The following is a 22,111-nucleotide window of genomic DNA, read 5'->3' on the forward strand; positions in this document are numbered from 1 at the left end:
AAATCTGCAGGCCTCTATTTGGTCTGCCTTTGTATTGTCCATATTGACAACTATTAGAGAATGGAAAAGGAAGGAGCTGACCTCTGGTCAGACTTGGCCTAGATGCTCTAGCACCTCCCTGTTGAGATAACAGTTGTTGAGATGATCCTTCCAGTGGAGTCTTTTTTGTTCCCTCTCTGTACTGGCCGGTTACAAAACACAAGCTGGAGTTATCACAGAGAAAGGAACCTCCCTTGAGGAAATGCCTCCATGAGACCCACCTGTAAGGTATTTTCTCAATTAGTGGTCAAGGTGGGAGGGCCCAGCCCATTGTGGGTGGTGCCATCCCTGGGCTGGTGGTCCTGAGTTCTATAAGAAAGCAAGCTGAGCAAGCCAGGAGAAGCAAGCCAGTAAGCAGCATTCCTCCATGGCTTCTGCATCCACTCCTGCCTTTACGGTCCTACCCTGTGTAAGTTCCTGTCCTGACTTCCTTTGGTGATGAACAGCAGTTTGGAAGTGTAAGCTGAATAAACTCTTTCCACCCCAACTTGCTTCTTGGTCTTGATGTTTTGTATAGGAACAGACATAATTTCCAATAATAATTCTCCTGAGGATGGATGAGCCATGAAAAGCAGCAGACCTGTGAGAATCCCTATGCCCAGATTCTTCTCACTTTACTAGGCTGCCTGCAAAGCCCAAGGTCCATCGACACTTTATGGAAAGTTCTAGAACATGTGGTTTTCTAGCTCATAGCTCCCTCCACCCAAGGGTTGTTGAATTGATGTATTTTTAAGTGAATTATAATTGATCTCTCTCTCTCTCTCTCTCTCTCTCTCTCTCTCTCTCTCTCTCTCCCAAGATCTTGCTATATAGTCCCAGCTGATCCTGAATGTGACCTCTTCCTTCCTCAGCCTCCTAGATGCAGGGATTACAGGCATGAACTACTATGTGTAAGACAATTTTATAATTGTTAGTTAACTTTTCCTCTCATACCATAGTAGGAGCAATGAAGTAAGGATATTCAGTCCTATTTTATAGTTGAGGGAACGGAGATGGGGATGCTTGCTTTGACTTGGGAGACTCAACACCGTACGCAAAGACTTCGAGAATGACAGGCCATTTAGACCATCAAGTCAAACCATCTTATCCTACGACTCAGGACACTAAATGTGGTCCAGAGTAATGAAGTGCCCTATCTAACATCACACAAAAGGTAGAGGCAGAGAGGGATCAAGGCTGAAGCTGTTCTATTCTGTGAGTGTTTCTACCTTGCAACTGATAGATGGAATATTTGCTGTGAGGGCTGACTGGTGTACTCTAGGGTTCAGTGTTCCTGATTGCTACTTGTCAAGGGCCAATAACTTCCCTTGCTCCAACTTACGATAAAACAAAAGTATCGTCAGACAGTGCCCTCATTCCTCAGGAAGACAAGCCATACCCCCTACGGTTCCACTGACCATCATGCAACTGGAGCATAGCTCTTCCTTTGAAATTTGGGAGAAGATAACTTCGGATGTTGGGTGGATAACATTTTTCCTCCCCACCCCCACTCTGAGCACTGTAGGGGAGCTATGATCTCAGCCCAGGGAGAACAGGTTTCAGAGATGTTCAGGGGGAGGAGCCTGAGTTCAGATGGTAGAAAGCCAGGCCTCTCAAGGGCACACAGCATTATTCTCATTTTGCAGATGAAGCACAAAATTTTGGAGGTTGAATTTTGTGGTCATGTCTGACTTCTCTTCCACACACTGGTAGCATCCCCGTAGAGAATTCACTCCCACTGCCCTTCAGTTTGCACTCAGGCCTGTGAGGAATAGAGAGAGCTTCTGTTAGGTACTCTGTTAATTACAAGAGGATTATAAGGATAATACAATTATGTTCTGGAACATTCCATCTGGACCCATGATGGCTCTTACTTCTATGGGCCCTAGAGACACTCACTTTCCCTTAGGGATCTTTACCCTCATGTTTAGAAGGTCATGTTTCTATCCTCATACTCTCTGAATTATATCCATAGAAAACAGATTTTTCACTGACCAACCCAGTTTTTCTATATGCCAATCTGGTGAAATAAACAAGGGAAACAAAGGTCATATTTAATTTATTTATATTTATGTGTATGTACCTCTGTGTATATGCCACATGTGTAGGGTACTGGCAGAGTCCAGAAGAGGCTGTTGGATCCCATGGAGTTGGACTCACAGGTGGCTGTGAGCTTCCTGATGTGGGTTTCAGGAACCAAACTGGAGTTCTCTACAAGAACAGTATTCGCTCTTAATCTCTGAACTCTCTCTCCAGCCCTAGATTGTAGTTATTTTAATTTTAAAAAAGACAACAGTGTTATTGTATTCGAATAGGAACAGAGATTTTTATAATACAGATTAACTTATTTTACAGACAGACAGAATGAAAAAAAGAATGACCTTTAACCACTGAGATGCTAATGCCCTGACCGTTTTGATGAACAAAGGCATGGAAGCCGGTTCTGACCCCTTATCCTAAAGTCTATCACGAACAAAGTGAGATGGACCCCAAGTGAAGAATCACTGGGCATGGGTGTGGTCTCAATCTTCTCTTAGGGTCTGAGTCCGTGTTTTCCTGTGCACTAGGAGAGTGCCCCCTTGTGGTACAAACCTCAAGTTCTACCGACATGAAATGCTGCTTTTGTGGCTCAAAGAAGGGGTGAAGAGGCTTGGGAACAACTCCAAAGTCAACTTACTAAGGGAGTATTTAGAAACTGGGGCTGCTGGTGCAGACCTGTAATTTGAGCTGCTCAAATTACAGAGAGGCTAAAGCAGAAAGATCCCAAGTTCAAGGCCAGTCTGGGTACTTAGACTTTGTCTCGAGAAATAAAACAGAAAAAAAAGATGAGGGCTGAGGGTGTGGCTCCGTGGTGGAGTCCTTGCCTACCATGTGTGAGACCCCAGGTTTAAGCCTAGAGCTGGAGCTGGGAACAACTACCCTGAGAATCACATCCTCAGAACCTTCCAAGTAGCTATGGCGGGTCTTTGGGCATTTAGCAGAAAGGGTTGGGTTTGGGAGTTAGGTATGGCTTGAAGTCACTGTTATGTTTCTAGCTTCCTCTAGGCTCATCTTATATGAAGCTAGAGTGAAAACGCCTTCACTTCAGATTTGCTTTAGGAGCAGGAGGAGGAAATGGGGGCTGGAGGAGAGAGAGAGGATCAAAAGACAGAGCCTGACCATGAGAGCTCATGCGCTATGCTCTGGTCTCAACCTTCAGAGCAACAAGGAGCCAGCGGAGGCCATTAGACAAAAGTGACAAGAGAGTTTGTTTGTTGGAAAGATAACCATTGTCAGGGCTGACAATGAGGTGGAGGGACTCGACGAAGCTTTATGGCTATGGAGCTGGAAAGGGCAAGAAAGTTATCTTTGAGGGCAGAATTGACAGATTGTGGGATGATGGAGCGGAGAAGGTGCAAGTGAGAAGACAATTTATATGTAGCTAGCTGCTTAAATGCGTCCCACAAACCCCACCTGATGCTCTCCACTATTTTATGAGCTAGACGTCATCATTATTATCATCTCCTATGTAGGAAAACTGCTGTCCGGAGGGGTTGAGCCACAGACACACAGCCAGGAGAGCAGGACACCTCAGCTAACTCTGGCCATATCAATAGGATCACACTATGTCCCATGATTCAGTGTGCAGCGAGTGCCAGAGGGGGAGGGAGTCTGGGTCCAGTGTTAGATGTGTACTGGGCATCCAGGTTGTGCAATCTCCCAGTTGCTAGGAGTCTCTGATAATTAGAGTCTCCAGGTTGCTAGGCAACCTGAGTTGCTAAGAGTTTCAGTTTATTATAGGTCTTGGGCTGTTAGAAGCCCCAGGTTATTCAGATTTTCAGTCTACGAACAGCTTCATGCTTCTTGAAGGCTCCCAGCTGCTAGTGACATAAGCTTTTAGGGGCCCGAGGCTCTTCAGCTCCCAGGAATCTGAAGTTATTGAGTTGGCAGTGAGTCTTTTGGTTGCTAGGAAGTAGTGGGTTTGAGAGGGCTTTGAGTTTGTGGACAGCTTCTAAAGGTGTCAGTTTGCTCAAAGCCTCACTCTTCTGCACCCCAAGCAGGTCAGGGTTCCCGCGTTCCTAAGGGCACACACCCAGAATCACAGGTCTCCTGAGTACTGAGTGCTGGGCCAGCCAGGTTTCCTCTATTCAGCCGGGTTCTAGCCAGTCAGCCAGTGGAAGTGGAGTTGCGTGCTTCTCTCAAGGTGTTTCCAAAGTGTTTATTTTGGGGTAGTTGATCGTGCTCAGCTCCCATGACAGCATGGACCCAGCCTGATTCACAGATACTGATTTATCCAACACAGAGCTCTATAGGAGCACCGAGGTGCTGGTGCATAAAGTCCTTTAGAGCCAGAGCTTGATTCTAAAGCTGCCTGATATTCAAACATGGCTTCTGTTCCCGTTGTCATTATTCATCTTCCAACGAGTCAACTGTTAAGATTATGATATTAGGTTTTGAACAATCTGGAGTTGACAGACCCTTAAAACAGCTAAATTAGCCTATGTTTTCCTTTTATAAGAAACCTTTTATTTCCCAATAGTTACTGACACATGGAGTTGTAAAAATTATTGGAGATGCCACATTCCCTTCACTGTTTCCCTCAATGGGAAACACTGCCTGGCCCCATTGGCCCCACTGGAATAGTGCAATCAGGACACTGACTTTATTACAGTGTGTTTGCTCACCAGCTTCACCAAGTCACAACACTGTCCTGCCCCAGCAAAGATCTGCCCTCTCACCTCTCTAGAGTTACCTACCTCTGAGACAGGTTTTCAAGTGCAATCTCTTAATCTCTCTTCAGAGCCTCTTGGGTGCATCATTCATTCATAAGTCAAGGAAATAAACAGGACACCAGCCTTGCCCTTGGCTAGCCAGTACACCTCAAATTATAGTGCAAGTGGTCACTTGAGTAGGGTTATGCTAAGTAGAGAGACACAAGGAACCAGGTTGGAGGCTTGAGGAGACAAAGCGGTGGGTGAACGCTCTCCGCAAATTTTTTAACGCTAGGCTGATTTTGAGTGAACAGAAATGGGTTTGGTATCTAGTGAGGAAAGATTACTACGGGAAGAAGGCTGTAACCTAGCCTTCCAGAACTCAAGGGGTGAGGTGAGCTTGGGGCTTGTGTAGGAGGCATCGATAACTGGCGGCTTGGGCCCCATCCAAAGAGACTTGCATTGGCTGGTGGGTGGGGCCCAGGAGTCAGTATCCTGCATCTACGGAGGACAGGAGAGTACGGTGAGAAAGGCTTCTGGAAAACGTGAACCTGGAGGAAGTTGGTAGAAGATCTTGGCGAGGCTATGGCCAAGGCCAAGGCTGTTAGCTTGCACTGCAGAACCAGAAAAGAAGAGCGAAGAGCCGAACAGAGAAACAAAGAACCACTGAACCCGTGGTGGGACCCAGTTTGCCCTCGTAACTGTATCCTTTGAGCTGTTGCTGCTTCCCATGCCCACTTAAAAGTGAAAGTCAATAGGGAAATAACAAAACATATCATAAAATAAAATATGCTGAAAGAATACTCAATAAAAAGAAGCGATGAAACTGTAAAAACAGATGGCCGGTGCAGTAAAACCTGGAAGGAAAAAACCTCGGGCTGACAGAATCACCACCAAGGGCCAGGAGATAAAAGGACTGCTAGGGTGAGCGCTCGCTTTCAGCTTGGTGGGTGTGTCCCTGCTCTGCGCAGCCTCAGCTTCGTCCCACCCTGGCAGGGAGATAAGATGATTATTTGCATCCAACAGAGGAAAATAAACTTTGGGGAGATGTAGTAAGTGGTTATAGCTGAGAGTGAATAGGACAGGGTAATGTCTCCTCCTTCCTGATGAGGAAATGGAGGTTAAGTTGTCAAGACTAACTCAAGGACAGGAGCAGGACTTTGGATCCATTTTCCATTGCTCTGGATTCTCAAAGTTTTTTTTTTTTTTTTTCAGCGCGCGCGTGCGTGCGTATGTGCGTGCGTGTGTGTGTGTGTGTGTGTGTGTGTGTGTGTGTGTGTGTGTGTGGTGTATAGAAGGATCAGAGAACAACCTCAGGGGTTCTTTTGAGACAGGGTCTCTTTGCTGATTCCCACCATTTGCTGCAGACTAGATGGCCTTTGAGTAGCTGGGTATTCTCTGGTTCTAGTTCCCATCAGTCTGAAAGAGTGCAGGGTTATAGATGCCGTGCTTGTGCTGGGGCCATAGATGCCTGTGTTACATGGTCAGCTTTAATGTTAGTTCTGGGAGCTTGAACTCAGATCCACACGCTTAGGGGCAGGCACTTTAAACCACTGAACCATTTCCCTAGCCCTAGGCTCTAGGTTTTTGAGCTTAAGTTCAGAGCTCCTTCTGCTGAATAAATGTTCAAACTTGGATGCCTAGTAGAATCACCTGGTGAGCATTTAAAATATACTTGTCCAACTAGACATTTCTGTGAACAGCTATCTGAAAAAAAAAAATCTTGCCAGGCAGTAGTGGTGCATGCCTTTAATCCCAGCACTTGGTAGGCTGAGGCAGGTGGATTTCTGAGTTCAAGGCCAGCCTGGTCTACAGAGTGAGTTCCAGGACAGCCAGGGTTACACAGCGAAACCCTGTCTCGAAAAAGAAAAAGAGGAAAAAAAAAAAAAAGCTCATTGTCACTAGTTAGCAGGGAAGTGCAATATAAAAAATCTTGGTGAAACCTCTTACATATCAGGTTGAGTTGTATCAAATACAACAAACATTGATGATGGGGAAAACTGAGAACACACAGTGACAGGCCTGGAGAATACTATGTTAATGGAGATAAGTCAGTTCACGTGCTCGAGACACCTAGAGGAATCCGATTCAGAGAGTCCAAGAGTGGAACGGGCCTGAGGGAGGGGTAATCTGGGAGTTACCAGGTAACAGGCATTAGAATTCAGTCAAGCAAGACGAATTGACTGTGCAAATCTGTACTATACAGAGGCGCTGGTAATGTATTGTGCATTTACAATCGTGAGGGGACAGATTTCCGACTTTAAGTATTCTCATGGCCTTTTAAAAACTTGACTTGTGGACTGAGCAGGTTGCATTTATATATCTACAACTATAATATAAACAGTTAAATAAAAAGTGGCCATGAATTTGAGAGCGGGCAAAAGGGGGTACATGGGGGAGGGGGGAAAGGCAAGAGGAAAAGGACATAATTACATTTTACCTTCAAAAAATAAAAAGTATTTAAAAACCAAGCTAAAGTTGTCATTGCTACTTAGCTACTGTATTTATTCTGAGATATACATCTGTGTGTATATCTATGCATCTCCCAGTCATTTAAAAACAAAACACTGGTGGGACTGGGGAAATGGCTCAGTGGTAAGATCATTGGCTGCTCTACCCAGAGGACCAGGGTTTCACTCCCAGCACTGCCATGGCACCCCCCAGTCATCTGGAACTCCAGTTCCAGGACATCTAACACCTTCTGGCCTTTGTGGGCACTTCACAAATGTGGGGTACAGACATATATGCAGGTCAAATATTCACACACATAATTTTAAAAAAAGGAAGAAACATGGTGGTGGTGGTGTGGAAAGTTCAATGCTAACAGAGTTAGTCTGGGTTGGGCCAGGAAGATAAGATAACCTTGGAACAGCTAAACACTTGTGATTTCCCTGTGTTTTCATAGTGATTGCTACGATCTACTGAGCTACCAGCCCCCAAGTCCTAAGCCCTTTATAAACAGTAAAATTTCATGTAATACCTTCCGTGTAAGGCAAGGATTATCACCTCCACTTGGGAACTGAGGAAAGAGAAGGCTTAAGCTCTTTTCTCTGGTAGGCACTGTTGCCCATGTGGGAGTGAGCTCAGGACCAAGGCTCTGTGCTATAGAGCAGGGTTAATAATGCCATGCAGGCAGGTGCTCCACTGGGCACACGGGTATCACAATCTACTCTCAGGCTTTAGGGACAATAGTGTAACGTTGGCCCTGGCTCTATGTACATTGAGCAGTTGTCATCTAGACAGAGGAGAGAGTTGGTCTGTGGCTCAGTATTAAGGAAGAATTTTTTTTTTAAAAAAAGAGAGCTCAGTGGGTGAGAATGAGTTGGCAGGAAGCAGTGGGTTCATACAGTTGTATTTGGGAAGCTATGTCTGTTGGGAGGGCAGAATCATTCTTTGAAATACTGTATGTGTGTATGTGTGTGTGTATGTGTGTGTGTGTGTGTGTGTGTGTGTGTGTGTGTGCATGTGGGTGTATGAGACAGATATGTGTAAGACAAGTTTTTGTTTGTGAATGTATGTGGTGTGTGTGTATGGTGTGTGATGTGGTGTGTATGGTATGTATATAGTATGTGGTATGTGTGTGTATGAATGCATGTGAGTGTGTGAGATGGGTGTGTGTGTGTGTGGCTGTGGTGTGGTATGTGTTGTGGTGTGTATGTGTGTGTACAGTGTGTGTTGTGGTATGTGTGGTGTATGTATAGTGTGTGGTGTGTATGTGATGTGGTATGTATGTGTGTTGTGTGTGGTGGTTGTGGTGGTGGTGGTGGACTGTGCGTATGTGTGTGTGTGTGTGTGTGTGTGTGTAAGCAGAGGTGGCCAGGAAGGGCTGGGATTGGATACCTTTGACACGGGCTGGGGTGGTATAGCACAGTTGGTATAGTGTTTACCCACCATGCATGAAGTTCTGAGCCTCTTTCCCCAGCACAGCATAAATCTGTCATGGTGGCACATTCCTGTAATAGGTCACCTTGGGAGGGAGGGAGGATCAGACGTCTCAAGTTGTCCTCGGATAGATAGTGATTTGAGGTCAGGCTGAACTACCTAAGATTCTGAAAAAAAAAAAAAAAACAAATAAGAAATGGAGAAATAGATGCCTCTAAAATGCCCCTGCATCTTATGACTGAAGGGCACAGGTGATCTTGACGAAGTTCCGTGAGTGAGAGCTGGTTCTGGACGATGAGCTCACAGGGCCAGGGAGTTCTAGAAGGGCTGAGGTCAACCTGAAGTCGTGTCTGATTTCTCCCGTGTTCTCTCAATGCCTCGTGCTGGGACACTGGCACGATTACAAAGGGTGTCCTGAACCGCATCAGGACTTGGAGCCACAGCCACCGCTGTCATCGTCCCCCACCGGTTCAGCTCTGGTAGGGAGGACTCCTGATCTGTGAGACCCTCTCTCCGAGTCCTGGTGCTGTTAGCTAGAGGGGCCAGGGAATAGCAAAGTAGTGATCAGAGATGGAGGGAGGGGTGAATCTTGTTCTGGAGTGGGGAAGAGAGGGAGGGAGGAAGGGAGGGAGGGAGAGAGAGGGAGAGGAATAGAGGGAGAGAGAAGGGGGAAGAGGGAGGGGGACAGAGAGAATAAATATGAATAAGAGCATTTGCTGGCAGGTCTGTGGTCTCTGAGTTACCACCAGATCCATTTCCTTAAACCTTTGGACCTGCTGTGAACTGCTCCGGATAAAGTTATCTTTAAGTTGCTTTACTCTGAAAAATACCATAATATCACAAACACTCACTGGGTAGCAGTGAACTTGGTTTCCTCATCTATACATTGAGTATATTAATCCCAGCTCTTTGAATGGTTAAGAGGATTAGATGAGCTTAAGTTAGGAAACACTCACAAAGCGCCTAGTCCTACAGCGTTGAAGGACTCAGCAAAGGTAACAATTATCTCACTCCTGGTACTTTGAGAAGGGCTCACACTCTGTGGCCATGACTTCAGTGTACTTGAGTTTAAGAAGCATCCACTGAACAACCTCTCTACACCAGCGTCTCTGTTTGCCTTTCAAGATATGAAGATAAATAGGACCAGGCCACTGTTCTGTGGAAGGTCACCTTGGCTGGGGGCAGGGGGCTGATATATATTATAATCCAGTAAAGAGACAAAGTTACTCTACCTGTCTGGAGAGATGGTCCCTGCCAGGAAAGCCTCACCGGGGACTCACCTTGGATGATCCTTGAGGCATCAATTGGAGCTGTCTGTGCAGAGGGAAGGGAGCTAAATTGCTACACAGTAGGCATCTCCAGAAGAGTGACCAATGTAGTGTCCCAGAACAGACGGTATAAGTGAGAGACAAGCTGGCTTTACAGGACCAGGTCTTACATGTCAATTCATTCTGGTGCATGTGATAGATGGAGGCAGGGGAGTTTGTAAGAGGTCAAGACTAAACACAGGGAAGGCGTGGTGGTGGTTTGAACTTAAGGAAAGATTGTGCTCTTGGAGGGAGGGATCAACAGGCCCTTGACATTAACTGACTCCCGGTGGATGGAGGGTGTAGGCTGGAGAAGTCAAGGACAGCATCTGTATTCCTATCATCTTTGAGTAAGCAGGTGCTCTAGGATGTGCAGGGAAGCCAGAACCAAGAAGGGCGGAGTTTGGTGGGAACATTATCTCTTAGATGAGTTTAGTTTGAGGTGACTGTGGGGTAGGAACTGACAAGAGGTGTTCGGGGCTCTTTTTCAGGAAAAAAAAATGCTACAAGAGGCCATTACCTTGCATTTGCTGTTAACAGCAGGGGCATCCTAGGCCTTCCTGATGTGGAAGAGGAGGGTTTAGGGTAGAAACTGGAAAACATCTCAACATTTAAGACTGGGTCAGAATTGGGTTATGCAATGCAGGAAAAATAGTCAGGGAGGAGGGAGCCTGGATGAAGGGGGTACTGTGGGAACCAGCAAAACCCTGATTTCAACAGGGATGTGACTGGCAGTAGGAATGTCCCCAAGGTCCATCACCAGAGGTCTCAGGTGGGTGGTGGGGAAACTTGTGACTCCAGATTAGCAAACAAGGGAGAGCCAGGTATAGTGGTGCACACCTGTAATTCCAGCAACTCATGGAGCCAAGACTGGAAGATTATTAAGTCAGCTCGGGCAATTGGCAAGATCTTGTCTCAAAACAGAATGGACACAGGGACCAAGGGATCAGTGGTATAGGCCAGTGGTGGAGCTCTTCGTCAGCCTGTGAAAGACCTGGGATTTGATCTCCAAAACTAGGAAAGAGAAAAGAAAAGAAAAGAAAAGAAAAGAAAAGAAAAAACAAACAAAAAACTGAAACAAAACAAGAAGAAAAGACAAGATGAAGGAACAGGGAAGCAGTGGTGAATCCCTCTCAGAAATTTGGATGAGAAGATCAGAAAAGGGAGATCAGTACAGACAAGGATAAGAAACAAGGAAAGATATTCTAGAAGTAGGGGCTCTCAGCCTGAGTGTTTGCCTGGAGTGAGGAGGAGCAGATAGAGATGAGGTCTGTGGATGCAGGGAGAGAAGGTGTGCTGGACAGCGTAGATGCTGGGAGAGAAGGCGTGCTGGACAGCAAGGCTGGGAAGGGAAGAACTGAGCTCAGAGGAAAGAGGGATGAGGTAGATGTGTTGCTGAATCTAGGTTGGGAAGCCTGTCACATGGAAAGCCAGTGTCTCAGAGAGGCATGTAAAGAAAAGCAACCTGGAAGGAGACAGGTCAACATCTCCAGAAACCCCTTAGGAGAATTCTGGGGCTGGGCAGTGGTGGCGCGCGCCTTTAATCCCAGCACTCAGGAGGCAAAGGCAGGCGGATTTCTGAGTTCGAGGCCAGCCTGGTCTACAAAGTGAGTTCCAGGACAGTCAGGACTACACAGAGAAACCCTGTCTCAAAAAACCAATGAGGGAGGGAGGGAGGGAGGGAGGGAGGGAGGGAGGGAGGGAGGGAGGGAGGGAGAGAGAGAGAGAGAGAGAGAGAGAGAGAGAGAGAGAGAGAGAGAGAATGAATAATATTCTGGAGCTAGGGAATATTCATGAAGATTAGGCAGTCCTAATGTCTTAACACTGACCAAGAACAATGATCTAGTGGAGTAGGGGTTGGGGAAGGGCTCTTCTTGTCTTTGAGGCATGAAGGTCACATCCCGGGTTAGGAAGCCAGGAATACAGCAAAATGGCGCCACTAACTGCAGCTGCTACACCCTGACTTTGTCCTTGCTCCTGAGGACTGGTGATAGATAGAATGTGAGAAGCTCCTGACAAGTTTGAAGGTGGAATGGGGCTGAGGCAAGAAGGAAAAAAAAAAAAACCCTGCTTTCCTTGGTACCGTAAGGGTGAGGTCACCTGAGAACTAAGAAGAGGGATACTTAAGGGGAGCAAGGAGGGTTCTGAAGCCCCTTTGATGGAGCCAAGAGAAAGACGATCAAAGACAAGCTTTAGCATGGGTGCTAGTTCACCAGAGAAACAATGGCAAGTCTGCCTTTAATGCAGAGAGCCAATAGCTTTCCACTCATTTTCTCTTTTATTCTTTCAACCATCTTCTGAGGCAAGTACTATTAATTCCCGACCGTCTTAGGCATGAAGAAAAAGAGACATGGAGAATGTCTTACACCTGAGACATAGGAAGGAGCAGAGGTGGATGTCAAACCCATGTGTAGAACTAGGCCTTAGTCATCCTCCACATTCAGGGTAGGAGGCTGGAAAACAAGAACACCCATGTTTTCCTTTAACTTTTTTAATGAACAGAGCGTGAGTGTACAAAGTAGGAAGTTTCTTTCCAGCATTTTTATACATGCTTAGTTTGTGTTGATCTTCCCCTTCCACCTCTACTATTCTCTCCCCCTTCCCTCCCTCTCCCCTCCCTCTCCCCTCCCCTTCCTCTCTCTTCCCTCCCCCTCCCACTTCCCCACCCCTTTCTCTCCCTCCCTTTCTCCCTCTCCCTCCTTCTCTCTTCTTTATTGTTTTTAAGATATAAACATTTTACATTATGGGTATATGCATGTCTATGTATACACAAGTTCTGGTGCCTGTGGATGCCGATGGAGAGCATCAGATACTCTGGAGCCGGTTTTACGAGTGATGGTGAGTTCTTGATATGGATGCTGAGAACCAAATTCAGGTCCTCTGCAAGAGCATTGTATACTCTTAACTGCTGGGCCATCTCTCCGGCCCCACCCGTTCCATTTTAAGATTGCACAAAGGACAGCCGTTTTGGAGATTGTGTGAGTGTTTCATGTTTTGAGTTTGTGATGGGGGAGAGGAGCTTGGCGGGCAAAGTTTGTGAAAGTCAGGGGTAAATGTGTTTGATGGTATTATCCAGGGAGAGATTTGAGTAGCAGGCTGCAGAGGAGGGAAGTATGAACTGATGTCAAGATGGGGACAGGTCAGGTCCTCAAGTAGCAAAGGTAGTGCGGTTGAAGTCCAGTGGGCCTGAGGAGGTGAAGGAACCAGGAGGCTAAGGTAATCAGTGGCTGAGATCATCATGTCATGGGGATCTGCCCACAGAGCCAAGCAACAGAGTAAAGTGAGCAGGATGCGTGAGTCTTAGGGAGCTTTTGCAAGGTTGAGGACATAGGAGGGATGGTAAAGAGGAGGCTTCAGCTCCAGATCTGAGTGTGGGAGCGATGTCTTCCACCGGGGAGGGCTCCATGCTAACTGTGTCCCTGACTCAACTAAGGCTGGCGGACAGAAGCCGGGGGCTGGAAGGGAGACCCCATGAGTGGTGTTTCAGGAACCTTATCCAAGGTCCCCGGAGGTCTGGTGTCCCATCAGGGAGGGGACTTTGTCTTCTCTCCACCCTTTCACTTCTTTCCCAGGGTGCACTCAAGCCCCATCCTTCCTTCCTTCTTCCAAGGGGCAGCTGTCTGAACCCTTGTGCCGGGCTGGTGAACTGTCTGCCACCCCACAGTTCAGCCCTCTACCTGTGCCATCGCATGGAAGCTAGGAGCCGGGCTCCCAGAAGACAGCTGTGCCCGCCTGGGATCACTTGGCTGGCCCTGGCCTATCTGCTCAGCTGCCTGCTTGCCTCCAGCAAGGCCAAGGTCTTCAGTCGCTGTGAGCTGGCCAAAGAGATGCATGACTTCGGTCTGGATGGCTACCGGGGTTATAACCTGGCTGACTGTGAGCACCCTTCTCCCCACTCCCTCCACTTACCCCCTGTCTTTCCTCCTAAAATCCAAGGTGGACCAGGTGGACAGCACCCAGTCCTGAGTTAACTACATACTAGGCAGGCAACAGGCAGCCAGATTAGAACCATCCCTGCTGGTAGCCAGGAAGTTAAAGGAACCTACTGCTTAGTAGGCTACATCCTATCTTGGCCATGAGGATTAAACAGGCCTGCCAAAAGTTAGGAGGAAAACTGGACAAACCAGTAACTCCAAATGTTACAAACGAGTGGCAGTTTCAGGAGCTTGTAAAGTACTGTCACTGGATTCGGTTTGTCTCTAGCCCCTGCCTCCTTTGTAGAGCCCACCGGCGCCTTCCTAATCTTGCCTCTAAAGAGTTAGCTCTTGTACATTTATTCAACAAGTGCAGCAAGCCCTTCAATATACCGAACAAGGAGAGAGAGGGAAGATTGACAGCCTGAGTTAGGAAGGCTGAGGTGCAGTCCTGACCTTTGCTTTGAGGTAATTGTGTCTGACCTTGGGGAAGTCACTTTGACCTCTGACTCTAGATCAAGCCATCTGCAAAGTAGATGGGAGGACATCTTTTATCTTTGTGGGACAGAGGGAGCCGGTGTGTAGGAGTTGATTGTGAGCGCTTTGGTCTGTGGTGGCTTAACCAGCTGACCTTACAGTCAGTGTCTGTCCCTTGTAGGGGTCTGCCTTGCTTACTACACAAGTGGCTTCAACACAAATGCTGTGGATCATGAAGCTGATGGAAGCACCAACAATGGCATCTTCCAGATCAGCAGCCGGAGGTGGTGCAGAACCCTCGCCTCGAATGGCCCCAATCTTTGCAGGATATACTGCACTGGTAGGCCTGCACTAGCCTTCACTTTTTTGTTGTTTCTCCCCCCCCCCCCCGTCCTTGTCTCTGGGTGAAGATCCACAGGAGATGGATAAGGAGGGGGGGGGGCAAGCAGGGGAGAGAAGGGCTTCTGTGGATCTGAATTGGGGTCCAGGCTTAGAGCTACAGGAATGGAGGCAATATGGGAGAAGGGGCCAGGTAACATCTGTTTCCATAGATGGAGAAGTGTGTGTGTGTGTGTGTGTGTGTGTGTGTGTGAGAGAGAGAGAGAGAGAGAGAGAGAAAGATGGAGAGACAGACAGAGAGAAACAGAGATACAGAGAGGCAGAGAGAGACAGACAGAGACAGAGTGAGACACAGAGAGAGAAAAAACAGAGACAGAGAGCGAGAGCACTCTGTTCTCTGCTCCCTCACTCTTTCCTCTTCTCCATCTCCAGATTTGTTGAACAATGATCTCAAAGATTCTATCGTCTGTGCCATGAAGATAGTTCAAGAACCCCTGGGTCTGGGCTATTGGTGAGTAACTCCTACTGCAGTCCCCCACTGTGGCCAGAGCTGGTGGCTCACATCAGGGAACTAGCCCTCAGTGAGTATCCATTTTTCTCTTAGTCAACACATTCCATAGGTTCTTGAACTAACCCTCAGTGTTGGGAATTATGGGAATTCAGAAAGTTCAGTTGACACAATCAGAGAGAATAGCATTGGCAATCACATGACCACATAGCTCATCCCAAATTGTTTATAAATCCCCGTGGTATAATAAGTGGTAGATGGGGTCCTTTGCTTGGACCAGGGGTAGGCTTCTGGACCATCCTTCTTTTCATTTTTTTTTCTTTCTTACCTACTTCAAGCAATATATTCTTTGAAGTTTCCTCACAACCAAGAAGTCTGAGCATTACACTGGGCACTGCCATAGATGTCTGGTCCATACAGGCACTCAAGTCAGGTGCTCCACAGTTGCCCTATTTCTTTTGATGGGGTTTTCCACTGAAGTCTCCAATCTCTGTTCCATTTATGCTTATGGAAGAGAAACTAGCAGGGCAGGGACAGAATCAGGGAATGCTTCAGGAGTTTGGAGCACTGAGACCGTGGACAGATGTAATGGTGGAAAAAGTTGGGGAAGGAAGATGAGGGAGAGTGTACCCATCATGGACACAGAGAGATCAGGTATAAGGGACTGTGGAAGGGATTCAGGTGCAGGTGACAAATGGTCTAAGAGAAAGGGGAGGGGTTAGACATGATCGAATTTTGAGATATTCCAGACGTAGTCCACTCATTGGTCTGAGAATAATTGAAGCCCTAAGAAGTTAGGAGTAATACCAGCTCTGTAGAACAGGGTGTGTTTATAAAATCAGGAAGAGACAAGATAGGCTCATGTACTATTCCAAGAGCCTGCAGCCTTGGTACCCCTCGCTGTGGAGTAGAAGACCTGCCCCTAATAGAGTAAACTAAAGAACATCTCTGTTATACACTCAGAGTGGTTTTCCGGCATGGGTGACGCTTGAGAGTCTGAGGCTAATTGGAGGAAGTGGGCCCAGAAGGGTCAATGCTGCCTGCCCACTTCTTTTACTCATGCGCTGCTGATGCAGGTAGGCAAGGGCCAGGAGGGTGCTGATCCGCAGAGATGGCTGATCTGCAGAGACAGCTGAGGTGCAGAGACAGCTGAGCTCTTCTTTGTTCTCAAGTATCTTATAGTCTAGTGGAAGAGACAATCAACCTCTCTGGCTGACAGTTGTTTAGAAGTCTTTCTGGTGCTCTATTGATCATTAGGCTCTTTGGGGTTGACATCTGAAAGAATGCCAGTTTTCAGAGCTTGGGATTCCTGAGAATGTTGGGCCTCAGGACTCTTATGTTCTTGCTATCTTCCTCAAGATGTCCAAAGTGATGGACCTGGGAAGACATTTAAGACCATAAAAATTGCTCATCGCAGTCAAGTGTGGACACTATGCCCCTCCTTAGAATTGGGAACAAAACACCCATGGAAGGAGTTACAGAGACAAAGGAGCTGAGACGAAAGGATGGACCATCTAGTGATTGCCATATCAAGGGATCCACCCCATAATCAGCTCCAAACGCTGACACCATTGCATACACTAGCAAGATTTTATCGAAAGGACCCAGATGTAGCTGTCTCTTGTGAGACTATGCCAGGGCCTAGCAAACACAGAAATGGATGCTCACAGTCAGCTATTGGATGGATCACAGGGCTCCCAATGGAGGAGCTAGAGAAAGTACCCAAGGAGCTAAAGGGATCTACAACCCTATAGGTGGAACAACATTATGAACTAACCAGTACCCCAGAGCTCTTGACTCTAGCTGCATATGTATCAAAAGATGGCCTAGTCGGCCATCACTGGAAAGAGAGGCCCATTGGACACACAAACTTTATATGCCCCAGTACAGGGGAACGCCAGGGCCAAAAAATGGGAATGGGTGGGTAGGGAAGTGGGGGGGAGGGTATGGGGGACTTTTGGGATAGCATTGGAAATGTAATTGAGGAAAATATGTAATAAAAATATTTAAAAAACTGCTCATCGCACAAGAGTGAAAACCCAAGTTTGATCCCCAGAACATATATTAAAAGGCTGGTATGTTGGCATTTGTAATCCCAGCACGAGGAAAGCAGAGACAGATTTCTGAGGCTCGCTGGCCAACCAGCCCAGCTTAAATTGGTAAGCTCCAGGTTTGGTGAGAGACCCTGTCTCAAAAAACAAGGTGTACACATTCTGGGACACACACCCCCAAAACAAAGATATCTGTGAGCGATACAAAGGAGTGGTCCCCAAAGTGTATAGCAGACAACAATGGAAGGACCTACATTGGCAATCAGGAAATGTTGAGTGCATTGTAGCCTTGGACAAGTGGATAAGTTAACAGCACTACCAGAGTTTTTCATTTGGAATATAGGGGAGATAATATCTACCCAATCAATCTAATAGGCCATCTGGAGACAGGAGGGAAATAGTTATAAGTGGGTAAAAGGTCTGCTGGCATGTAAACCATGAGGGCTATACATGTGTAAGACATGCAAACTGTGAGAGCTATACACATGCAAGGTGTAGCTCACTGTCCCCAGAAGCACTTGGGTGTAGGAAAGGCGCTTTGGATTTAGGCTCCAGGTTCCAACTTCTAACCCTTTGATAAGGACTAATGGGTAAGCTTGTTTGTATCCGGAGCATACTAGTTTCTATCTCCAGTGGTAAAATAAGGTAATATTGTCCTTTTTTGACCCTCTGTGACTGCTGGCTGGCTAGCTCAGCTCACTGTTCTCCATCCTCCTAGTCCTTGTCTTTGCTCCTCTTCAGTTTAGAGCCCTTTACCTTTTCTTCTCTCTCAACAGCAGCACCCAGACCTGAAGCTGATGTGGATTCTTTCTGCTTGTTTGTTGAGACAGGGTTTCTCTATGTAGCCCTGGCTGTCCTGGAATCTGCTCTGTAGACCAGGATTGCCTCACGTTCAGAGATCCACCTCCTCTGCCTCTCAAGTGCTGGGATTAAAGGTTCGCACCCTCCCCCACCCAGCTGCTAAAGTGGACTCTCTTCCTTCTCGTTTTCTATCCCCAGGGAAGCCTGGAGGCACCACTGCCAGGGCAGGGACCTCAGTGACTGGGTGGATGGCTGTGACTTCTAGGACCCTCTCTGGATGGACCAAGCCGCATACAGCTGGCTGGGAAGTGTGGACTTGTTCCTGACCCAGGCTTGGGAAGACAAGCCAAGTAATAAAAGTCTAATTTGACAGAAGCATGATTTTCAGTTTTCTGCAGGTCTACAAGTACCCATCGGAAGTCAAGGCTTTTTCATCTCATTTGCTCACTTGGGCTTGGCTTCAGTAGACTTCAAGAAGCCTATTATGGAAGGCTTCAGTGGGGGGGGGGGGGGCATCGTCTGTTCCTGCTTTCCCCAAATCTGGCAGAGTTTGGGTCTAGAGTTGCCAAATTTAACAAAAACCAAACCAAACCAAAAATAGGATACCCTGGTTGAATTTGAATTTCAGGAAAACAAGTAACTTCAGTCGACAGGTATGATTCAAATCTTGTATGGATCAAACTAATCCATATTGAGAATATTGAAGAAATTCTATATCTGGAATTCAGATTTAACTGGGAGCCAATGCAGTTTTACCTGGTGACCTTAGATAACCCCTGGTGTAGTTGGAAAGGTCCCAGGGATGCTTGCTTCCTGCAGCTCTGGTTGACCCCTTATATCCTGTGGTGCAGAGGGACTGAAAGGGAAGGACCACAGGGTTTCCTTAGCTTTATTGGCCACCTTGGTCTTCAGTGCTCTCTAGAAGTGGGATATTCAAGAGTCACTGACAATGATAGCTGGTCACTTCCTGGAAGAGGAAGTCACCAAATATTACCTTCCTTTAAGAAGCTGAGAAATGAAATGGATACAGAACATGTGGTTCACTTACACAATAGAATACTATTCAGCTATTAAAAAACACACAGTCATTATGAATTTTATAGGCAAATGGATGAACTAGAAAATATCACACCAAGGGAGGTAACTCAGAAGGACATGCATGGGATACACTTATTTATAAGTGGATGCTGGCCATAAAGTACAGGATACCCACGATATACAGACCCAAAGAAGCTGAACAAGAAGGAAGGCCCAAGTGAGGATGCTTGAATCTCACTTAGAAGGGGGAAACAACAGTCCCAGGAGGCAGGTGGAGGGAGGGTACTGGCTTGGAGAGGGGATGGGGAGGGAAAGAAGGGGTTCAGGATCAGGTGTGGGGAGAGACAGAGGAGAGAGAGGGCCAGAGGGCTGAGAGACTGAATGGAAATTGGTTGCTATGAGGGGCATCTCTGGGCCCTGCCAGAGACCTGGGAAGGGGAGGCTTCCAGGAGTTTATTGGGGTGACTTTAGCTGAGACTCATAGCAGGGGGATGTGGAGCCTAAAGTGGCTGCTTCCTGTAGCCAGGCAGGACCAGTGGAGGGATAAGGACAGCAACCCATCCACGAAACGTTCGACCTAAAATTAGTCCTGTCTACAAGAAATGCAGGGACAAAGATGGAACACAGACTGAGGGTATGACCAACCAATAACTGGCCCAGATTGAGACCTGTCCCATAGGCAAGTACCAATCCCTGATAACATTAATGATACTCTGTTATGTTTGCAGACAGGAGCCTAGCATAACTGTCCTATAAGAGTCTACACCCAGAAGCTGAGTGAAATAGATGCAGAGACCTACACCTAAATATTGAATGGAGCTTGGGGAATCTTATGGAAGAGTTGGGGGAAGGATTGGGGGATCTGGAGGGGTTAGGAACTCCACAGGAAGACCAACAGAATCAACTAATCAGGGCCCTTGGGGGCTCCCATAGACTGAACCACCAACCAAAGAACATACATGCACTGGACCTAGGCTCCCTGCACATATGTAGCAGATGTGCAGCTTGGTCTTCATCCAGGTCCCCCCAACAACTGGATCCAGGGCTATCCCTAAGTCTGTTGCCTGCCTGTGGATTCTGTTCCCCTAACTGGGCTGCCTTGTCTGGCCTCAGTGGGAGAGGATTTGCCTAGCCCCGCAGAGACTTGATTTGCCAGGGTGGACTGGTACCCAGATGGGGACTTCACCTTCTCAGAGGAGAAAGGATTGGAAGATGGGGATGGGACTGTATGAGGAGGGGACAGAGAGAAGGGGAAATCGATCAGGATGTAAAGTGAATAACATAAGTTAATGGAAAAATACAACCGAACAAAATGTAAGAAAAAAAAAAAAAGCTGGGAGATGGGGTGAGGCTTGCCAGTGAGTTTAAGGTAGAAAAATGCAGAGTGCCCTTTCCAGTATGTGGGAAGGTCTGTGGAAGGCAAAGATCTCTGAGTCAGTTACCAGCGACATATGTGTTTAAAGGAGCAAGGTAGGCAGGGTCTTGAAATGCTCGAATAGCAATTGTCTTAGGGTTACTATTGCTGTGAAAAAAAAAATTACCACTACCAAAAGCAACTTGGGAAGAAAAGAGTTTATTAGGCCTACACTTCCGTATCACTGTTCATCACTGAGGGAAGTCAGGATAGGAATTCAGACAAGGTAGGAGCTATGCAAAGGCTACTTACTGGCTTGTTCCCCATGGCCTGCTGAGTCTGCTTTCTTCTACAACCCAGGACTACCAGTCCAGGGATGATTCCCAATCACAATGGGCTGAGCCTTCCCACATCAATCACTAATTAAGAGAATGCTCTACAGGTTTGCCGACCACCCAACGTCACGGAAGCATTTTCTCAGTTGGGCTCCCTCGTCTCAGATGGCTCTAGCCTGTGTCAAGCTGACATAAAATCAGACAGCGCAGCTGTAGAAATGATGGGAGATGTGTGAGAAGAATGAGTGTTGACTTCAGATTGTAGTGTCCTCCAGGAGGGCTTTCACTGAATCCCGTGTACGCTCAACTGTAAGCTGGGGCACGGTTGGTGGCTCCTAGGGGGATGTCATTCAATGTCACTCAATGTTCACTTCCCCCAAACTGCCGAAAAATACTGGAGAGGTGACAGACCATCTACGATTGAGGAAATGCACTGGTTTCCACTTATGGCTGGACTGGCCAATGGGTGATAAAAATGGGAGCTGTTTATCCAAGTGGACAGTAATAAAAACATCTTGCTAAAAGGTGACATTGATGACTAATGGATCTATTAAATCATGAAAAGCCCATGGGCTGACCATGTGGCATGCATTATCTGATTTGTACCCTGGGACAATAATAATAAAAGAATGTGGGTACCACTATCATCCCTATACTGTAGATAAGGACACAGATTCAAGGAAGGGCAATTTGTACCTGAGTCAATCTGACTCCCCGAGTATATACAGTCATCGTACGTGGATAAAGGGTCAAAGAACCCAGGACTCATCTATCTTGGCTGCTGTAACTTCAGATGTCTGTGCCTGCATCGCCTGATTGCTCCAGTGGGCCTCATTCAGTTAGTCTGAGAAAGGAGTCCAGGAATGGCGGAATGAGGCTCTTGGAACCAAGGGGACGGTTGTTAGAAGGATGTGGAGGCTGTGATCATAGTCTCAGGCCTCTTTAAGGTGTGGCTGAGCAGTGTCAGGTCTGGATAAGAGGACCCTGGCGGCTTGGGCTAGGGAGTTGACTGGGAACAGGTAGAGATGGAGAAGCAGTAACCAGGAGAGCGCTCTGGTCAGTGTTACAAAGATGCTTGACAGTGCATAAACTCACCCAGGAGTAGAAAAGAGAGGAGCACCGAGTCCCAAGCTCAGTTCCTGAGAGAGATGCTCAGCTGTGTTAGGTACTCAGGGTAAATCTTGGTGTCCCCGTTCCCATTTCCCCATCAGCCTCCCCTACAGTCCCCTGCTCTCAAAATCTTGCCTATTTGACCTTTATTTTGGTTGTATGTGCCTACTCCCCCCCCCCCCCGCGTTTAGTTTGGTTGTTTGTGTGCCTACTGCCCCCCCCCCCCACGTGTGTGTGCGCACTCGCGTGCAGGCACATACGGGGGTCAGAAGTTAACCGCAGTGGT

General features: G+C 47.2%; 1 protein-coding gene and 1 long non-coding RNA gene across 3 annotated transcripts; one reads left to right on the plus strand and one right to left on the minus strand.

The window, feature by feature from the left end:
* Nucleotides 1-929: 929 nt before the first annotated feature.
* 4930507D10Rik (RIKEN cDNA 4930507D10 gene) lies at nt 930-8,849 on the minus strand. Its single transcript, NR_110449.1, has 3 exons — nt 8,677-8,849; nt 2,102-2,229; nt 930-1,780 (listed from the first exon to the last, which is right to left on the minus strand). It is a non-coding gene; the product is annotated as an RIKEN cDNA 4930507D10 gene (long non-coding RNA).
* A 62-nt stretch (nt 8,850-8,911) lies between these two features.
* On the plus strand, nt 8,912-18,363 carry Spaca3 (sperm acrosome associated 3). 2 transcript variants are annotated; one of them, NM_001359183.1, is made up of 6 exons: nt 8,912-9,070; nt 12,624-12,736; nt 13,509-13,774; nt 14,471-14,629; nt 15,061-15,139; nt 18,187-18,363. In NM_001359183.1, exons 3-6 carry the CDS (start codon nt 13,588-13,590, stop codon nt 18,251-18,253), a joined length of 492 nt encoding a protein of 163 aa, NP_001346112.1. In that variant the 5' UTR covers nt 8,912-9,070; nt 12,624-12,736; nt 13,509-13,587; the 3' UTR covers nt 18,254-18,363. The 2 variants fall into 2 exon arrangements, with proteins under 2 accessions (NP_001346112.1, NP_083643.1); NM_029367.1 differs by lacking the exon at nt 12,624-12,736 and having other exon boundaries at nt 8,938-9,070.
* Nucleotides 18,364-22,111: the final 3,748 nt, after the last annotated feature.

The sequence above is a fragment of the Mus musculus genome, chromosome 11 (genome assembly GCF_000001635.26).
Source record: "Mus musculus strain C57BL/6J chromosome 11, GRCm38.p6 C57BL/6J".
NCBI lineage: Eukaryota > Metazoa > Chordata > Mammalia > Rodentia > Muridae > Mus > Mus musculus.

Coding starts and splice junctions, on each gene's coding strand:
- Spaca3 (NM_001359183.1), top strand. CDS start 13,588: ATGGAAGCTAGGAGCCGGGCTCCCAGAAGACAGCTGTGCCCGCCTGGG. Junction 13,775..14,470: donor GGGTTATAACCTGGCTGACT/GTGAGCACCCTT, acceptor TGTCCCTTGTAG/GGGTCTGCCTTGCTTACTAC. Junction 15,140..18,186: donor CCCCTGGGTCTGGGCTATTG/GTGAGTAACTCC, acceptor TTCTATCCCCAG/GGAAGCCTGGAGGCACCACT.